Below are 16,059 nucleotides of genomic sequence, written 5' to 3' on the forward strand. Positions count from 1 at the left end.
ACCCATGTGAGTGGGCTCCTGACCAAGCTGAACAGGCCACACATCTGGTCTCAAGGACAGTCTGCCCTCCCTCCACCCCCATTAATGCCAATTCAGCCCCTCAGGGTGCAGGTTCTCAAGTCCATGTGCTCTGAAGTCACTGTCTCCTGTGCCTTGGGGTGATGTCTCTGCAGAGAAAGAAGCTTTGGGGTCCCAGAAAGACTCATCAACTGTTCTTGATATGGATATGGGGCACACACCATGGAAATTTTCTTACATTATTTTTATGGCATTTGGGAAGTGACAAAAAAGATATGGCTGGATGTCCCGGCCTGGAGCAGCCCTGACACCTGCATGTGCCTGGCCTGGCACTGTTTCCCCATAGGGCCCCCTCGAGTTTTCCTCCCATGGTTCCCACCCAAAGTCACTCTTCAGCTGTCTTCCTGCCCAGGTATCTGGAACTATGGATGGGAGTAGTCCCTGTCCCTTAGAGCTCTGTGCCCTCAATTAGAACATCTGCAGACATGCAGGACCTTCATGGCCAGCAAACACCCACCTCCCTGACTGTCTGGAACCACCTCTGCCAGGCAGGGGTCCTACTCTGGCTACCTGGCCCCTGGGACATGGGCCCTCAGAACCCCCTGCATGCAAACTGCCATGGGCAAAAGAGCCCCACTTCGAATATCTGCATGGCCCATGTGGAAGCACCCACATCCCCTGGCTACCGTTGGGTGCAGGCCTACCTGTTGGGGTTGTAGTCAAGGGCGCCCACCTCCTCACTGGCCTGCAGCAGGTCTAGGATGCCTGCGGCTGAGCCCCCACCATCCTTCTTCACTCTGGCATTACGGGTCGGCTTCGTGTCTGTGTCAATTCGAAGGGAGCCCTCATCTGAGGAGTCATCACTCGGCTGTGGGGATAGAGGGCCGATCAGAACAGAGCTGGGGGAGGGACAGCATTACTGTTCCCCTTGACAAGAAAAAAGTTTAAAAAATTTTTAAGAACCTGTCCTGTCATGAACACATGAGGCTGGCTAGCCAGACCCTCCCTGGTGTGGGTACTAGAGCTTTCCACTGCGATCATGGAGCCCGTGTACAAATTACAGAGCACCATCATTCCCAGCACTGCTCTTCAGAGGAACCCTGGTCCCCAGGACCTTACGCAAGAGCCCCAGTATTGAACACAGGTACAAAGGAGCCAGTGTGGTCAGATGAGAAGCGGGCAGGAAGATGTATCCACACCAAGGGCCCCATGTAACAACAGCCCCTGGAGGGTGACTCTAGGGACTCCTGGGCAGCATGTGACCCCCATGGAGGCCCCCAATCTCACAGGAGACAACAAACATGACCTGGTTGGACAAAGCCTAATAGATTTTCAAACTTAATCCCCCAGCAGGCCCAGCCCCACTTTCCCCCGCACCCTGTCCTCAGCATCAAGAAGATGCGTTATCCTCATGGCAGGTCTAGCTGGGCACCTCTGAGGTCCTACCACTTACATAGACCTGCAGACCCTCCACACTCTGCACCAGCTTTTGTCCCTCCTGTTCCAGGCCTTAGGCTCATATCCACACTCTGGAGCCCAGCCTGGCCTCCCCACAAAAACTCCAAGAGAAGGGTGGGGCACAAAGATGCCCCTTTGCACTCCAAGCAGTAAGCATACAGGCCACAGTCTCAGGAACTCAAGGAGAGTGCTCACCTTGTAGAGTGCTGAGTCCAGCTTTGGCTTCGTAACGGGTATGGGCAGTGGCTCCTTCTTGTCTAGTAAGACTGAGACCAGAGCAGACAGGAGTTGGCGGTGGCTTTGGGAGGTCAGTCCCAGCCAGCCATGCCTGACACCTGCCCACTCCAGGATGGCCCTACAGGGCTGGGTCTGCCCCTCCTCATATCCCCCCAACTCACAGGACAGGTCCCTCTTCGGGGCGTTTTTCTTCCTCCTGATGGGGAACTCGTCAATCTTGAGCTCTCCGTCATCTGAAACGTACTCATACTCATCCCGAACGGGCTGTGGCTTGTCCTCCTTGAAGTTCTGCAAGGCCCCAAATACCCCTGGACTTGGCTGCGGTTTGAGGGCCTTGGAGCTGGAACAGAAATGGGCTGGTCAGTGGGGGTCCACATGGCCTGGCCAGTGCCCTCAGCACCCTGCTACAGCCCTCAGAGAATCAGCAGTCAGGCTGAACGCATCCCAATCCCATGGCTTCCTCCCAGATGCTATGGACCCAGGTGAGCACAGTGCACAATACATTAGGTGGGGGCCCAGCCCTCTTCCCCAGTGCAAGGCCTATCCCTGGGCTGTTTCAGGGTGTGCCCCTCACTGCCCCACCCTGGCCACTGGACCAGCATGGTCTTCCTTTGGGCTGCCCCACAAACTCCAGCTATGGCCTCCCCATTGGCTTAGGCCTTGGCAAATGCTCAGGAGTGGGGCCAGAAAGCTGGGGCAGAAATGTCTGCAATTCCCAGGGTACAGGTCCAATTCCCAACCATAGAAAACAGAGGCTGACCATCGGCCTACTAGGTGTGGTTATGAGCCAGATAACACTACATACAACACACACACACACACACCCATACACATACACACAGGTGTATGTGGTTATAGTCATGACCATCTTTCTCTCCTCCATTTCTAAACTCTCTACAGCATAGTGGGTCACAGAATTTATCACACTTAAAAGCTCTCCAGGAGCCCAGGAGAATCAACAACGTGCTCAGAGCCATAAAGTCAGGGCAACAGGGCCCCGCAGACCAGATCCATCCCACCTCCTCGCTGAGCAGCCTCAGCACATTGCCAGGAGTTCCTTAGAATAATGGGCCTGGAAAACAGGCCTAGTCACCAGATGCTGGCCCGCCCCATTTCTCCACCACTTGGAAGTGGCCTTTTCCTCCCATTTCACAGATGGGGAAATAGGCCCACTACAGAAAAGTTGCCCCATTCCCACTGGGATATATCTGCTTCCTGGCTTCAGGGCACCCAACTTGGACTTCTGACTCAGCAAGCAACTTGTGGGACAATTGCCAGTGAGAGACTTCTCAGTGGGCGTGAGGCTACTTCCCTTATACCTCACACTGGACGGAGTCACCTGCTGGTCAGCTGATACAGACCTGTTCCACAGTCTGGCACCCAGACACATCGGTGCGCACACGTGTGTGCGCGCGCACACACACACACACACACACACACACAACGCCTCCCAGGCTGGGCACCCCAATGTCTCAGTTCAGTTCCATCTCCTCTGGGAAGCCCTCCTGACTCCTTCAGACATACAAGGACCCATGATCCCTGTTACAATCATATTTTGGGTGGATTTGAGAGTACTGGGTTCACACTGACCCTAGGTCCTCACCACTGGCTTCTTGGCTCTAAGGCCAGGGCTCTGACCCCTGTACATCCTCTGTGACAACCCAGGACAGACACTTGGCTTACATCCACCCAATCATGCTCTCCCTGTTCCTGCTACCACACACTGCTGCCCCCCACCCCACAAGCTATTGACTTAGGAGGCAGAGAAGGGATCTGCCTAGTGTAGCTCCCACAAGGGGCATTCCTAGTGATGCCAGCCTAGTGATGAGGGTGGCTTCACCCCCAGGAGAGTATGTGTATGTGATGTGGTTGGGGGGGGAGGTGGTGGTGAGCATGGTGTGTGTATGTGACTGTGGTGCAAGTGGGACCAACCCCTCCTGTCATGAGCATCACATACCCCAGAAGTTTCTTGTTGGAGAAGGAAAATGAGAATTTGGTGTCCTTGTTCCCTGATGTAGGAGGCTTCTCCAACTTCTGCTCTTCCTCCATCTTCAACAGAGAGTCAGGTTTGCTGTTCTGAAAAGCAAACCCAGGACCATCCTTAAGTCCCACACAAAATGTCACTGGGCAGAGGCGGCGGACCAGCCGGCCTCCTCCCACTGAACATGTCATCCGGGACTCCACGGGCCTGCAGGATGTGCCCTAGGATGCCGCCCCGGGAGTGTGAGCTCAAGCCAGGGCTGGGTGAAACAGGGCAATGACATCGGTCAACTCAAAGGGCAACAAACTCAGCCTCTTAGGCCAGGATGCTCCCACAACACCATAGGAGGTGGCCCCCTCCAAGGCCACACACATACCCAGACCTTCACAGCAGCACCTACTGGGGACAGGTGGACACACACTTGCACATGCCATACAAGCACACACACAGCTGTACAGGTGTGCATGTCTCCTCATAACACCAAGCCCACACACGCCCCACACACCACCTCTCTCATGAATGCAGCCTTCCCTGAAAGTAGACTCATTTACTGGCATGCACATGCAAATGCACAGGTGCATAAGCACACCCACAGGCACACATCTCACCTTGTACTTCCACTTGGCCTCTGACTTGCTCTTTGTTTGCTCTCGGATTTCCAACCTCTCCACATCGTTCTGTGAGCTGATTACCTCCTTGTTAGGCACACTGAGGACGCTCTTTGTGGCCTAGAAAACAGCAGCCGTGACCCAACGGGGGACATGGGAGGGCAGCGGGGCTACCTCAGGCTACAGGACAAAACAAGAGCCACAGAGACCCTCTCTCTTCCTGGCCCACATGCAGCAGCTCATTTAACCATCTGCTAGCCATCTACCCACCCATCCATCCACCCATCCATCCACCATCCACTAACCCACTACCCATCTACACACCAATCCCTCTCTACCATACATTTACCATCCACCCATCCATCCATCCATCCACCCACCCACCCACCCACCCACCCATCCATCTACCATCTAGCCTCTGTTCCTCCCTCCCTCTTTCCTCCCTTCCATCCATCTGTCTATTCATTTATCTACCCTCTTTGCCTTGAGGAAGGGAAAACCAGTGTATCCCACTGCAGCCCTGCAACACTGGCTATGGTGGTCACCGACCTCCTAGAAGCTTAACAGCCTCCACTAGCAACAAACCACTCAATGAGCCCTGGTCTCAGAAATGCATATGGTCCCTGAAGCCCATATTTAAGACCCTCTGATTACACTGGTGGGTCCTCAGGGCCAGGCCCACCTCTCTTACTATGGACAGGGGCTCGGGTCCCCCAGGCAACCTGGCCCCATTGCTGGGTCCCTCCTGCCTCCCCACTGCCCTCCACTTGGTGCCTAATCCACCTTCAGATCCCAGCCAATGCCTGGGCCACAGGGAAGACTCAGCCAGCTCATTCCCCAGGTGACCCTCTGTTTTGCCACCCTGTCCCAGCATAGACATGGCTGCCTTCCTCGAGAGGGCATCTCCCGAACCGCCTGCCATTCCAAGCTTGGGGCAGAACCCATCTTCCCTGGGTCTCTAGTATAAGAACATGGCAGCCCAGCTCCACCCCACAGTCCTGGCCCCTAGAGGTGTCTGCAGGCCTACTGACTACAGGTGGGGAGGTCAAGGCCACCCACCTTGCTCTTCTTGGGTGGCTCGATCTTGGTCAGTGCCTCCTTGGTGTGGGCCTCCAACAGGTCCAGGTTGGGGATGGTAGGAGAGGCTGATCCCCTACTCTTCTTCCCTTTCTTCTTGCCCCCATCTTTGAGCTTCAGCGATTTGGGGGACTTCAGGGACTTGGGGGGCTTTGGGGGCTTGGGGACTTTGGATGGCTTGGGCATCTTCATGGTTTTGGGAGTCTTTTTTTTGGACACTTTCTCCAGGAAGGACCGAGGAGGGCTGGCCTCAATGGGGGATGGGGGCTCTTCCTTTTCTCGGTCCCCAAAACAGACTTCATTCGAGGAGATGGCTGCAGTTACTTCTGGTCTGGTGGCCTTGGAGGCATTCTAGGGAAAGGAGAGAAAGAAGTAACCAACCACTTCCTGCCAGAAGGCGCTCATGGCCTCAGGCCGTGGGAGATACTCAAGCAGAAAAGGAGCATCCAAATACACCACTGTGTGACACAGACACATCCAACTATACAATCCTGTGACATGCTATCCTGTCTGTGTCATACACTTCTATCTCTATACCATTCATGTGACACAGCACATCCATCTCCACCATCCATACAACATGGGTAAATCCTTCTACACTATCTGTGTAACACACTTTTATCTGTCTACACCATTGTTGACATGTTCACATCTATACTACATCATCCATGTGAGACAATCACAGGTGTTTTGCCATCCATGTGACATGGGCACACCTATCCTACATCATTCATGTATTAAAACACTCATATCCTTCTATACCACCCATGTGACATAGACATACCCATCTACACCATCGTGTGGCATTCTCAGATCTGTCACCATCTGTGTGACATGCCCATACCTGACTACACCACCCATGAGCCATGGCCACATTCATCTACATTATCAGCCACTTGACCCTTCTACCTCCTTGGTGGGTACTGCTGAAGGGGCTGGAATCATCCTCCCCCACTCCCACGAGGAGCCCCCATTTGATCTCTCTCTCCTTAAACTCCTGCCAGGAGATGGCGGCGTGCCACAGGGACCTAAGAGTCTGAGCCCACATCTTGCAGGTGGCCCATGTGGCCATCCCTGGCAGGCAGCTCTGGGTAGGGCCAGAGAAGATAGAGGCCTCCCACAACTAGGGTCAGTGGTCAGCCCTACCTCACTGAGCCGGATCTCTTTCGCGAGGTCTTTGATGAGCTGCGAGGGTTTGAAGTGCTCTGGGAGCTCGTCTTCATGCTCTGCCAAAGCCTACAGGACAGCCATGCACAGGGTGAACAGGTCAGCCACTGAGTCTAGGCAAGGATGCCCATCCTCTGGTGCCATGTCCACCACCACTCCACCTCCCACCCACAGGGGCCCAAGCATGCTCAGCCTCTCTAATTCCTGACTAACCTTCTCTTTCCCTCCAGGCACTGCCCTGTCTACTGACCAGGACCCACTGCTACCTGGACAACTTAGGGCAGGGGCTGCCATGGGCATGGACTAGCTGCATGGGATCCTGGAGAAATTAGCCCACTCCAGCCAGATACTGCCCTGACAAGAAAGCTCTACCATAACCCCACTCTATAAATGGAGAAACTGAGTCCTAGAGCGGACAAGGTACCCAAAGCTACCACCAGCTATGGAGTGAATGTGGGCTGTCTGTTCTCCCTGAGCACAAGGCTGCTCCTCCTGGACCCCTAGGTGAAATGAAGCAAAAGGGACACCCTGTATTGCTCACTCCAAGCCTTGAGGCCAGAAGCCAGTGCTAGGAAGGTACTGGTCGACCCACCCCACCAGGCCCATTTGTGAGAAAGGCAGGAAGCACACATGTGTTCCCCTGCTGGCCCCAACCCTCAAAGTCTCCTGCAGGGCCTGCTCAGACAGTGCTGGCTCCTCTGACTGGGACACTGCCCCAGACAGTGCTTGAGGCTGACCAGGCCCCTCCCCTCTCTCTGTACCAACAATCGAGGCAAAATGTCAAGGGAAGTCTGAAGCTGCTCTCTGGGACCTCCATGGGGAAAACATTGCTGCTTGGGTGCTAGTGAAGGTGTGAGCACTCACCTGCAGGGGATGTGGGGGACAGGACAGTGTCACTGCAGGGGACATGAGGGGCACAGCACAATGCTACTAGGGAGACATAAGGGGCACAGGATAGTGCTACTGCAGGGGGATGGAGGGGTCACAGGGGGAAGGACCTGCCCTTGTCACAGAGCAAAGCTGGGTCAAGCTGATGTCTGGGCCAGGAAAGGCTGAGAGGGTGTCCGAGCTCTCCTGTCCAGAGCCCAACAATTGGTCATCCAGCCAGGAGCTGCTCAGAGTCTTCCTGCTCCCTGACCACTAGGGGTTCACTCAGTGATATCTCTACCACCAGACGCCTCCCACTGAATCTCCAGGCTACCTAGCCCCTACCCTTTAGGCCAGGTTCCAGGAAGAAGGGCTCTCCTGTTTCCAACCCCCCCGCCCCCCCCCCCCCCCCCCGCCCCGAGCCAGGTGTCTGATCTGGGCTGGTGGCATCTATGTGCTCTTCAAATACTATTTCCCATGAAAAGAAGGACAAACCCTGGGATGGCTCATCACCTGCCATTCTCCCCTCACCCTGGGTTACGCCTGGCAGGCTTCCCTACCTGCTTTTTCGTCCATGATCTGAAAGCACCGTTGAGAATTTTAGCTCCTTGAACTAAATGAGGGGGCAGCTGCTTCCCAGATTTGTGAGAACCTTCAGAGAGACAGAGAGGTTTCCTCAGGTGGGTGCCCACCCATCCTTACCCACCGCCCACAGGCAGCTTCACACCCAGGGTGGGGTAGAGGGTAGAAATGGAGAGACTGCTCAGGGCTGGACTTTCCAGAGGCCTCCACCCACCGCCACCTGCCCAACTGCCAACAGTTCCTCTCGGAACCTGGTGGACATCCATCCAGGTAGAACTGGCCCTGCCACCATCCATGCTCCAGGCCTCCCACACAAGTGGCTTGGCTCCCCCTCTGCCTGGTCGCCGGACCCCCTCGGCAAGGTGTCAGGATGGTGCTCCACACCAAGCATCCCTAGGTGCTTTTTGATTCCCACCCTTACGTCACCCATGCACAGCTGAGGGACTCTGGGGAGAGGGGCCTGGTTCCTGCTGGGGCCCATCTCAAAGATACCCTTAGGGGCCAAGTCCAGCCCTGTAGAAAAGGGACAGAGCATTTGCCACCTCTACCAGAGAGCTCTGACACTACCAGGTAACCAAGTTTGCCTGGCAGGAGGCACCTCCCTGGGTCTTCTTGGCCCCAAAGAGCTCTGCCGTCACCCTTCCCAGAGGAGGACCTGAGGCAGAGTGGCTGGGATGCTCCAGCATGGCTTGGCTAGCCAGAAGTCACCCTGGACTCTCAGTCAGTGCCCAGTGTGGCTGCACCCACACTTCCCCACCCCAGTGCCCACCAAGCCGCCAGGGCAGAGCACGCCCTTTGCCAAGATACAGTTCAGAGCTCCAAATTTAGGGTTCAGTGGACAAATGTCACTGAAACCTGACCAGCCCAGATTAAGAACCATTTTCAGCTTTCTCTTCTCATACTAGAGCCAAAGTCCAGAGGGTCCCAGTAGGTAGGCTCCACTCTGCTCAAAAGAGCAGCTTCCAGCTAGGCACCACTGAAAAAGAAGAGCATCAAAGCAAATCTCCTCTGGTTTCCTCACAAGGCTGCAGAAAATCTATGGACCTTAGGGTGGGTGCCAGCACTGATGCCTAAGGTGTGACTAGCAGGCCCAGGGCTGAGGGTGCCTTGTTCTCAGGGGTCAGAGTCCCTATGAAGCCTTCTGCTTCCCATGGGCCCTCCATGTGACCTTGAGATGCACACCCAGCCAGCCATATGACGGGGATACCTCAGGGGTCCCTCAGCTGGTGGCCCAGGGCTAGTCAGACCCCCAGGCCTCTGGATGTCCTGACTGAGCCCTGTCAGCACCCACATGAGGCTACAGACACCAAGCAGAACCCACACCAGGCCTGGAAACACATGGCCAGCACTTTTTCTGAAACCCCAGAAAGCTCCTGCAGGCAAGAGTCCACTCTAGCCCCACAGGAACAGACAGGGACCAAGGCCTGGGAGCTGAGGGGACTTGAGCCCCCTGAAGGCAGTGGTCAGCCTTCCCCAGGGCCCAGCTGCCCTGCTGCATGAGGACAGAACTGTTCCCCCTCCTGGTGTCCCTGAGCTCCACACACAAACATGACCCAAAGCTGTAGGTGAAGATGCCAGGACTCACCTTTGAAGGCCTCCAGGAGGTGCTTTCCCATGTACCAGCAGGCAGTTTCAAAGTTGGGAAATTGAGTCAGGCTGCCCAGTTTCAACCTTCTTTCCACTTCATATGCTCTGGAAGCAACAGCAAAGAAATACTTAGTGCAATGAGCCCTGAGCAGGGGGCACTAAAGGAGGGTGAGCCCACCCCAAGCGTGGCCAGACAAGACCACACCGAGGCCAAGCCCGCTCAGGCCTCCCTGCTAGACCCTGCATGAAGAGGTGAACAGGGGATCATTTTGGGTCAGTGACTATGGGAAAGGCAGCTCAGCCTTTCAATTCACTCCAAACCCACCACAGGCCATGGAGGCTTTCCAGAGACTAGGCACCTTAAGGGCCCATCTTCTCCTCCTTCCCACGATCATAGAGGCCCAGCCACTCAGGGGAGGTGGCATCATAATGATGGTGGAGACCCTGCCTGGTGGAGCCCGGGGACAGGTGTGGCCCTACCTCATCTGCATCTCCACACTCAGGCTGTGGAGGAAATGTCCCGCGAAGGCCAGGCAGTCCACTGGCGTGAGTGTGGCATAAATCCAGCCTGGGGGAGACAGATGTGGCTAGCCCTTCATGGCGTTCTCATGCCAGGCCCTCAGAGGCTGCCTGGCCTGTCCTTGGCCAGCACGGGCTCAGTGCCCCTGTCCACCTGATACCCATAGCAGGAGCTCTGGCCTGGCCTTGTGTACTGAGTGGGTGTGCCCTCTAGGAAGGAGACCGTGTCCGAGAGCTGGTCCAGTCTGGTCAATCCAGCCTTGAACAGTACAGATGGGGAAACTCAGGCCTGGGAGCTGAGGGGACTTGGTCAGACCAACCAGGGTCAGGCTGCCAGTCACCCCGGATCTCCACATGCAGGGGCAAAAGATGATGACACAGGGCTGTGACATCTCCTTGGAGAGCTGGGTTCATCCCTACATCATGCTCAGAGACACAGCCCAGGCCAGACTTGGGGAAACAACTGATTGTGGGAACCAGGCGTGGTGTGGGGGTGGACCTAAATCAAGAAAGACTCAGAGGCATGTAAGTCAATAGAAACACGAGGCCTCCATGTATGACAGTAGGAAAATATGAGCATCAAATGGCTATTTAGTGAAACTAAGGGCTTGTTAACTATTCATTTTCAATGTGTGATGACACTATTGTAATTATGTTATTTTTGAAAGAAAGTCTTTCAGACATGGTGAAATATTTACGGTGAAGCAATGTGACACCTATAAAGGGCATTTATCTACTCATGTCCTGCTTCCTCCGTCTATGTCTGAAATGTCAAGATCAGCAAACAGCCCTCTCAGACTGCAAGGCTGGGCTCTTGGGGTGCCCACACAACCCCATGCCCCTGGCCTGGCTTCTGTGAGCACAGCCAGGCTGGAGGCTGCAAGGGCTCTTGGCCCGAGGTGATCCCAGTGGTGACTGAACAACAGGCCTGCCCCAGGACAAGGCAGCAGACAGCCAGGACATGCCCCCCCAGGGCAGATCCCAGTGGGGGGACATGACATGGGGACAAGGTACTCACTCACCTGAGGGGATGAAGAGTGTCTGGCCCTGCTTGAGGATACACTTGTAGCATTTGTCCACCTGGTCAGCAAAGAACATCTCACTGTGGTTCGAGGCTGACTGCCAGCGCTCATATAGGGAGATGTTGGCAGAAGCTGGCTTGATGAGATAGAAAATCTTCTCCCCCTGCCAACAAGAGGCCATTGGCAGAGCTCACCACGTGCCATGAATGAAGTGACGACAGAGCCTGCCACAACCCAGATGTGCTGGGGCATGGGCAGAGCCTGTCATGTCCTGGGGATGCTGGGGTTCTCGTGCGGGGTCCTGGCTTGAACGCCATCCTACCCGGGCCCACAATTTCTGAAACGCTGGAGCCACATGTGCTTTACAATTCAGAAGTCAACGTGGTTAGAAGGTTCTAGGCATAGAACCTGGGCATGGTCAGGACACCCTCGCCACCCCACATACCGTAACTCTGCAGCAATAGGGATACCACGTGTACCAAGGGGAAACAAAGCTGTGACCCACTGGTTCCTGAATTACAGGAGCGGTTCGTGTCTCAGGTGGAGATGGCAGAAGGCCCCACTGCCAAGCCCTGGCAGACCCTATGCTGAAACCAGGGCCATGAGACATGGAGCCACTCACTCTCAGGGCAGACAGACTGAGGGACAAGCAGGATGGCACTTGCTCAGTCTGGAGAGACCTAGGCAAAGCAGCTGAACCCAAAGCTCAGGGTCTCCTTTATTGTTTGTTTTCACATCTTCCTTTTCCCCTAGCTTCTCTATCTGCCCCTGGCCAGGGGTCCCCAGCCCACCCTGCCACTCAGATGCACTTGAAGCCTGTCCCCATCCCCCAGCCCATCCCTCACACTCCTTTGCGTGGGGGGTGGGGGGCAGTGGGGCAAGCTACCCTTCAGGAATTCAGGAATTCTTTCCTGCACTACTGTCCCTTCCCTGGATAAGAGTGGCACTGGGCGCCCTGTCACCACTCTGGTAGGCCTCGTCTGATTGCCTCACAAGTCTCAGTCTTTAGAAAAAGGCAACACATGCACACTAGCTTGGTCTTAAGGTGTTCCTACCCCTACACCTCCAGGGGGGAAAACATCTTGTCCCTCGTGTCAGCCACCACTAGGGCTCGTGAAGACTGCAGACATTTTTGCAGACCAACAGTGATCTGGCAAAGGTGGGACAAGCCCCCAAGGCTCACCTTGAGCACGTGGTACCAGGCAGAGGCACCCCCGGAGTCAATGTGGAAGTCGGTGTAGCTGTCCTTCACACAGATCAGGCAGTACTTAGTCACTTTGGGCTTGGCCAGCAATGCATCATCGGGCCAGTAGTTTTCTACCCAGGACAGTTTCTTCACAATGTCAGGCGGCTCCACAAAGCTAGACATTCTGGCAGGGACAGGAAGAGGGGTCAGCAGTGGTGGGAAAGTATCACCACGTTTGTTATGCCCCAGGAAGGGCAGGAAAAGCGCTCTGAGACGCACGTCCCACACACATTTCTCACTTCTGGCTACACAGCATTGTTCTCACCTTACAGATGTGCAAACTGAGGCTCATAGAAGGCAGAACAAGCCCAGACGCTAGCTTTGGCTGTGGCAAGTATCTAACACTGTTCTCCACACCCAAAGACGTGTGCGGAGAAGGCCTGAGGACCATCCACCCTGGAGATAGACCCTTCCTAGAGACCCAGAAAGGGAATTATCCTGGGTTGGTCCATACCGTGCTGGTATGATGGGCTGAGAGTATCATTTCTCACGTATAGTCCAGGAGCCTCATGGCATTGCCAAAAGAAAAGCCACTTGTCTCCAGCACTGACAACAGGTTGCTGGGAACCCTCTGCCATATCAGTCTCTGTCACACCAGCCAGCTTACTCCCAGGGAATGTGCAAAAAGGCAAAAGCAGCCCTTGCTTCAATTAAATGTCCCTGTCCTGGCTAAAATGCACAATACTGCATTAAGAACAGCCAGGTCAGTAGCACCTGTGCAGTGATACCTCAGCTGCCTCGAGGGCTGGTCTCTGTTCTGGCTGCCTCAGGCAGGATGGAATCCGCACATCTCTGCACTGAAGGCCATGCCACCCTTACAATACTATCACAAATCAGAGGTCAGGCCGCCCTGAGCTCAATGGCCTTAGTCACTGGCCCTCCTCTTTAAATCTCTGGCTTTTTCCAAACTAGAATCTCCATCCCCCACAAGAACCCTCTTTGCCCATCTGTACCTGTGTCTACCTCCCCGACCTTCCACAGTCCAGGAGCAGCACTGCCCCAAGAGAGGGGCCCCTAACTCACCAGACAAGGGTGCTCACAACCCTCCATGCACCATACATAATAACAGGGCCACTGCCACACTCCCACACATGGCCCCAAATGTCCTTCTTTCTTTGCTTGTTGGCTCCTCAGGTACATAGCCTGCTGCCAATACCAGCTGCTCCCTGAAGTCCTTCAGAGATGTCCAGAGAAAAGGGAAGGTGACACAAAACTCCCATGCATGCCTTAAATGTAGCCCCAGACAGTCCATGGGGTTGGGCCCAGCCATTGCAGCCCCAGAAGACATCTTTGGGGATAGACTGTACTAATGTGGCAGAGACTGACAGACCTAGGTAGGCCAAGGAAGAATGGAAAATCACCAGGCGGGAAACTGTACGATGGGAAACTGTAGCCTTGGAAAATGCCTGCCTGGGAAACTGCCTGCCGACCCCACCCAGGACAAACAGATGCCCGGCTAAAATTGGGGTCTGGGGTCGGCCTATCCAGCATAACAAGATGCAGCTTTAACTTGAGCCTGACAAGATGTAACAAGAACAATGGTCAGCAGAAATGGTACCCAGCAACCGGCTCTAGCCAATCAGACTCTGACACCCCAACCAGTTACCCTTCATGGATTTTTGTGATTAAAAACCCTGCCCTAAGAACAACCTAGCAAGTCTTAACCTCCCTTGGTTGGCTCCCCATCCTTCCTAGGTTGGCTCCACTTTCCCTCTTATTCCCCGCTACTAAACCCTGCTCCTTAGCTTGCTGTGTCCATCTGGTTTCTTGAGCGACTCCAACCTAACAGAGATCATACCTCCTCCGCCTTGAATAGTATAACGCTTGACTCCAGGGCATTCAATAACTCTGGCATCAAGACCATGAATGGCCTGGACTGAAATGTCCTCCCACCCCAATGTACATGCCTCCCACCCCACCCTGACTGTCCTTGGACAGAGCCAGAGGATATCAGAAGCACCATATATTTTTCTGTGAGCAAAGCGGTAGATCTGAGAGGCCCAAGGGGAAACCTGAGGCCTACCTCCATCATCCTATTTTCACTCTCTGAAGATCCTTCTGACCAAAGTGGCCAATCAAGTTGATGGCAACATGAGTGTGTTCTTTGGTACCAAAGTAACCCACTCTTCAGAAAAATCCCTTCTGCCTTGGAGAAAATCCATCTTGTAAACACAAAGATAAGAGGCTGTGTTCTCCAGACACCATAATTATCCACCTTATTTCCCGTTTTGCCTTTGCTGTCAGGAAGCTCAGCAAATGAAACCCAGCATCCAATTACATCATTTCATTACAGCTCCTGGTACTTCTGTATTCCATTTCTCAATGTGTTTTTTGATAACTCTTATTTTTTTCCCACCTGACCTTTTGCAGATGGGTTATTTTGTTATCTTATGTGCTTTCTAGAATTAGTAAGGTGGAAATAATGCAAAAGTGAGATTGTTCTTAAACTAAACCATCATCAGATCACACCTTGTGGTAGAGAGCAAACCAGATCTTTCCCAAGAGCCAGCAGCAGAGCAGTGGGGATTTGAGACGGGGCAAGAGGAGCATAGCTGTGGGTGGGCAGGGCTGAGCAGGTAGTTCTGAGAGAACAGGGTCATAAAGACATGGGGCAGAACCAGAGTCCGACCAACCTCTGACAACAAAAGCCTGGAACTAGGTGGGCCCAGACAGCCCCAATGCCTTGTGCGGGAACCTCATCCCTGAGAACAGCAGCCAGAAGGGCAGGGCCCCAACATGGGGGTTGGGGCAGGGGAATGACAGTAGGGTGGGAAGGCTGGGAAAGCAGGATCAGAGCAGCTGCTACAGCATGATCCCATTGTGCTAAAGGTACAAGTTAAAGTATGTGCAGGCACATGAGCAAGCACGCAAGTATGTGTGCACGTGTCAGTGTGGCATAGGGGTGGGGTATGTATACCTGTGTGTGGGCATGTCTGCATAAGACAGTGTGTGTGTGCCATGAGTGTGTCATTCATGAGCACGTGCATTCTGGAGGAAAGTAGTCCCGGCTGTTACCAATGTTTTCTGTGGGCAGTAGGATGGGGCAGACCAGAGGAGGAGCTGATGTCCTGTTCTTTATTTTCTGTTTGAATTGTTCACAATGCATAACCTTCATACTTTAGAAAAGAAACAGCCTGAGATCTACCACCTGTGTGCCTCCCTGGAGCAAAAGGGCCCAGCCGCAGGCCCACCTATCCTGCTCACCTGGTGTCAGAAAATTCAAGACTGGTGAGGCTGAGGACTCGTCTTCGGCTGGTGCTGTAGTAATAGTCCACAAACTCCTTCAGTTTCATCTTGCAGTCCTTCTGCTTGGTGACGTCTGTCACATCCACGCTCCGTTCTGGGCCTAGGGAGGTGGTGGAGGAGGGTGAGTGCCCCAGAGGAAAATGACCTGGCCTCCAGTGAAGTTGGACAAGCAGAGGGGGCAGCCATGGAGGGGAGGGCTGCAGGCTGAGGCTCAGGTCTCTACTGCCCAACAACCCCTCCCCCGCCTCACTCCCTCTGAGCTGTCAGGAGGACCCGGTGGTGCAGTGCAGAGTCACCAGCCTCAGCTAAGGTGGCCAGATCAGCAATTAAAAAATAGAGACTCCAGGTAAATTTGAACTTGAGATAAGTAATGACGATGTTTTTAGTGTATGTCTTAAATAATGCATGGAACACACTTATACTTAAAAAATTAAAAAGTCAAGA

At 54.2% G+C, this 16,059-nt stretch overlaps 1 protein-coding gene across 2 annotated transcripts in view; it reads right to left on the bottom strand.

Annotated features, from left to right (window-relative positions):
* PHF2 (PHD finger protein 2) overlaps positions 1-16,059 on the bottom strand; it is an 83,177-nt gene that overhangs the window by 11,000 nt on the left and 56,118 nt on the right. For both annotated transcript variants that reach the window (XM_053925308.1, XM_053925311.2), the window contains exons 5-17: positions 15,574-15,715; positions 12,307-12,493; positions 11,124-11,286; positions 10,063-10,150; positions 9,581-9,687; positions 7,974-8,065; positions 6,526-6,615; positions 5,362-5,730; positions 4,303-4,422; positions 3,671-3,789; positions 1,875-2,053; positions 1,672-1,742; positions 723-886 (exon numbers count right to left, since the gene is read on the bottom strand). In XM_053925308.1, coding sequence (XP_053781283.1) covers positions 723-886; positions 1,672-1,742; positions 1,875-2,053; positions 3,671-3,789; positions 4,303-4,422; positions 5,362-5,730; positions 6,526-6,615; positions 7,974-8,065; positions 9,581-9,687; positions 10,063-10,150; positions 11,124-11,286; positions 12,307-12,493; positions 15,574-15,715 — 1,891 coding nt within the window. The remainder of the gene's footprint in view (positions 1-722; positions 887-1,671; positions 1,743-1,874; positions 2,054-3,670; positions 3,790-4,302; positions 4,423-5,361; positions 5,731-6,525; positions 6,616-7,973; positions 8,066-9,580; positions 9,688-10,062; positions 10,151-11,123; positions 11,287-12,306; positions 12,494-15,573; positions 15,716-16,059) is intronic.

Source organism: Desmodus rotundus, chromosome 1 (assembly GCF_022682495.2).
Source record: "Desmodus rotundus isolate HL8 chromosome 1, HLdesRot8A.1, whole genome shotgun sequence".
Classification (NCBI taxonomy): Eukaryota; Metazoa; Chordata; class Mammalia; order Chiroptera; family Phyllostomidae; genus Desmodus; species Desmodus rotundus.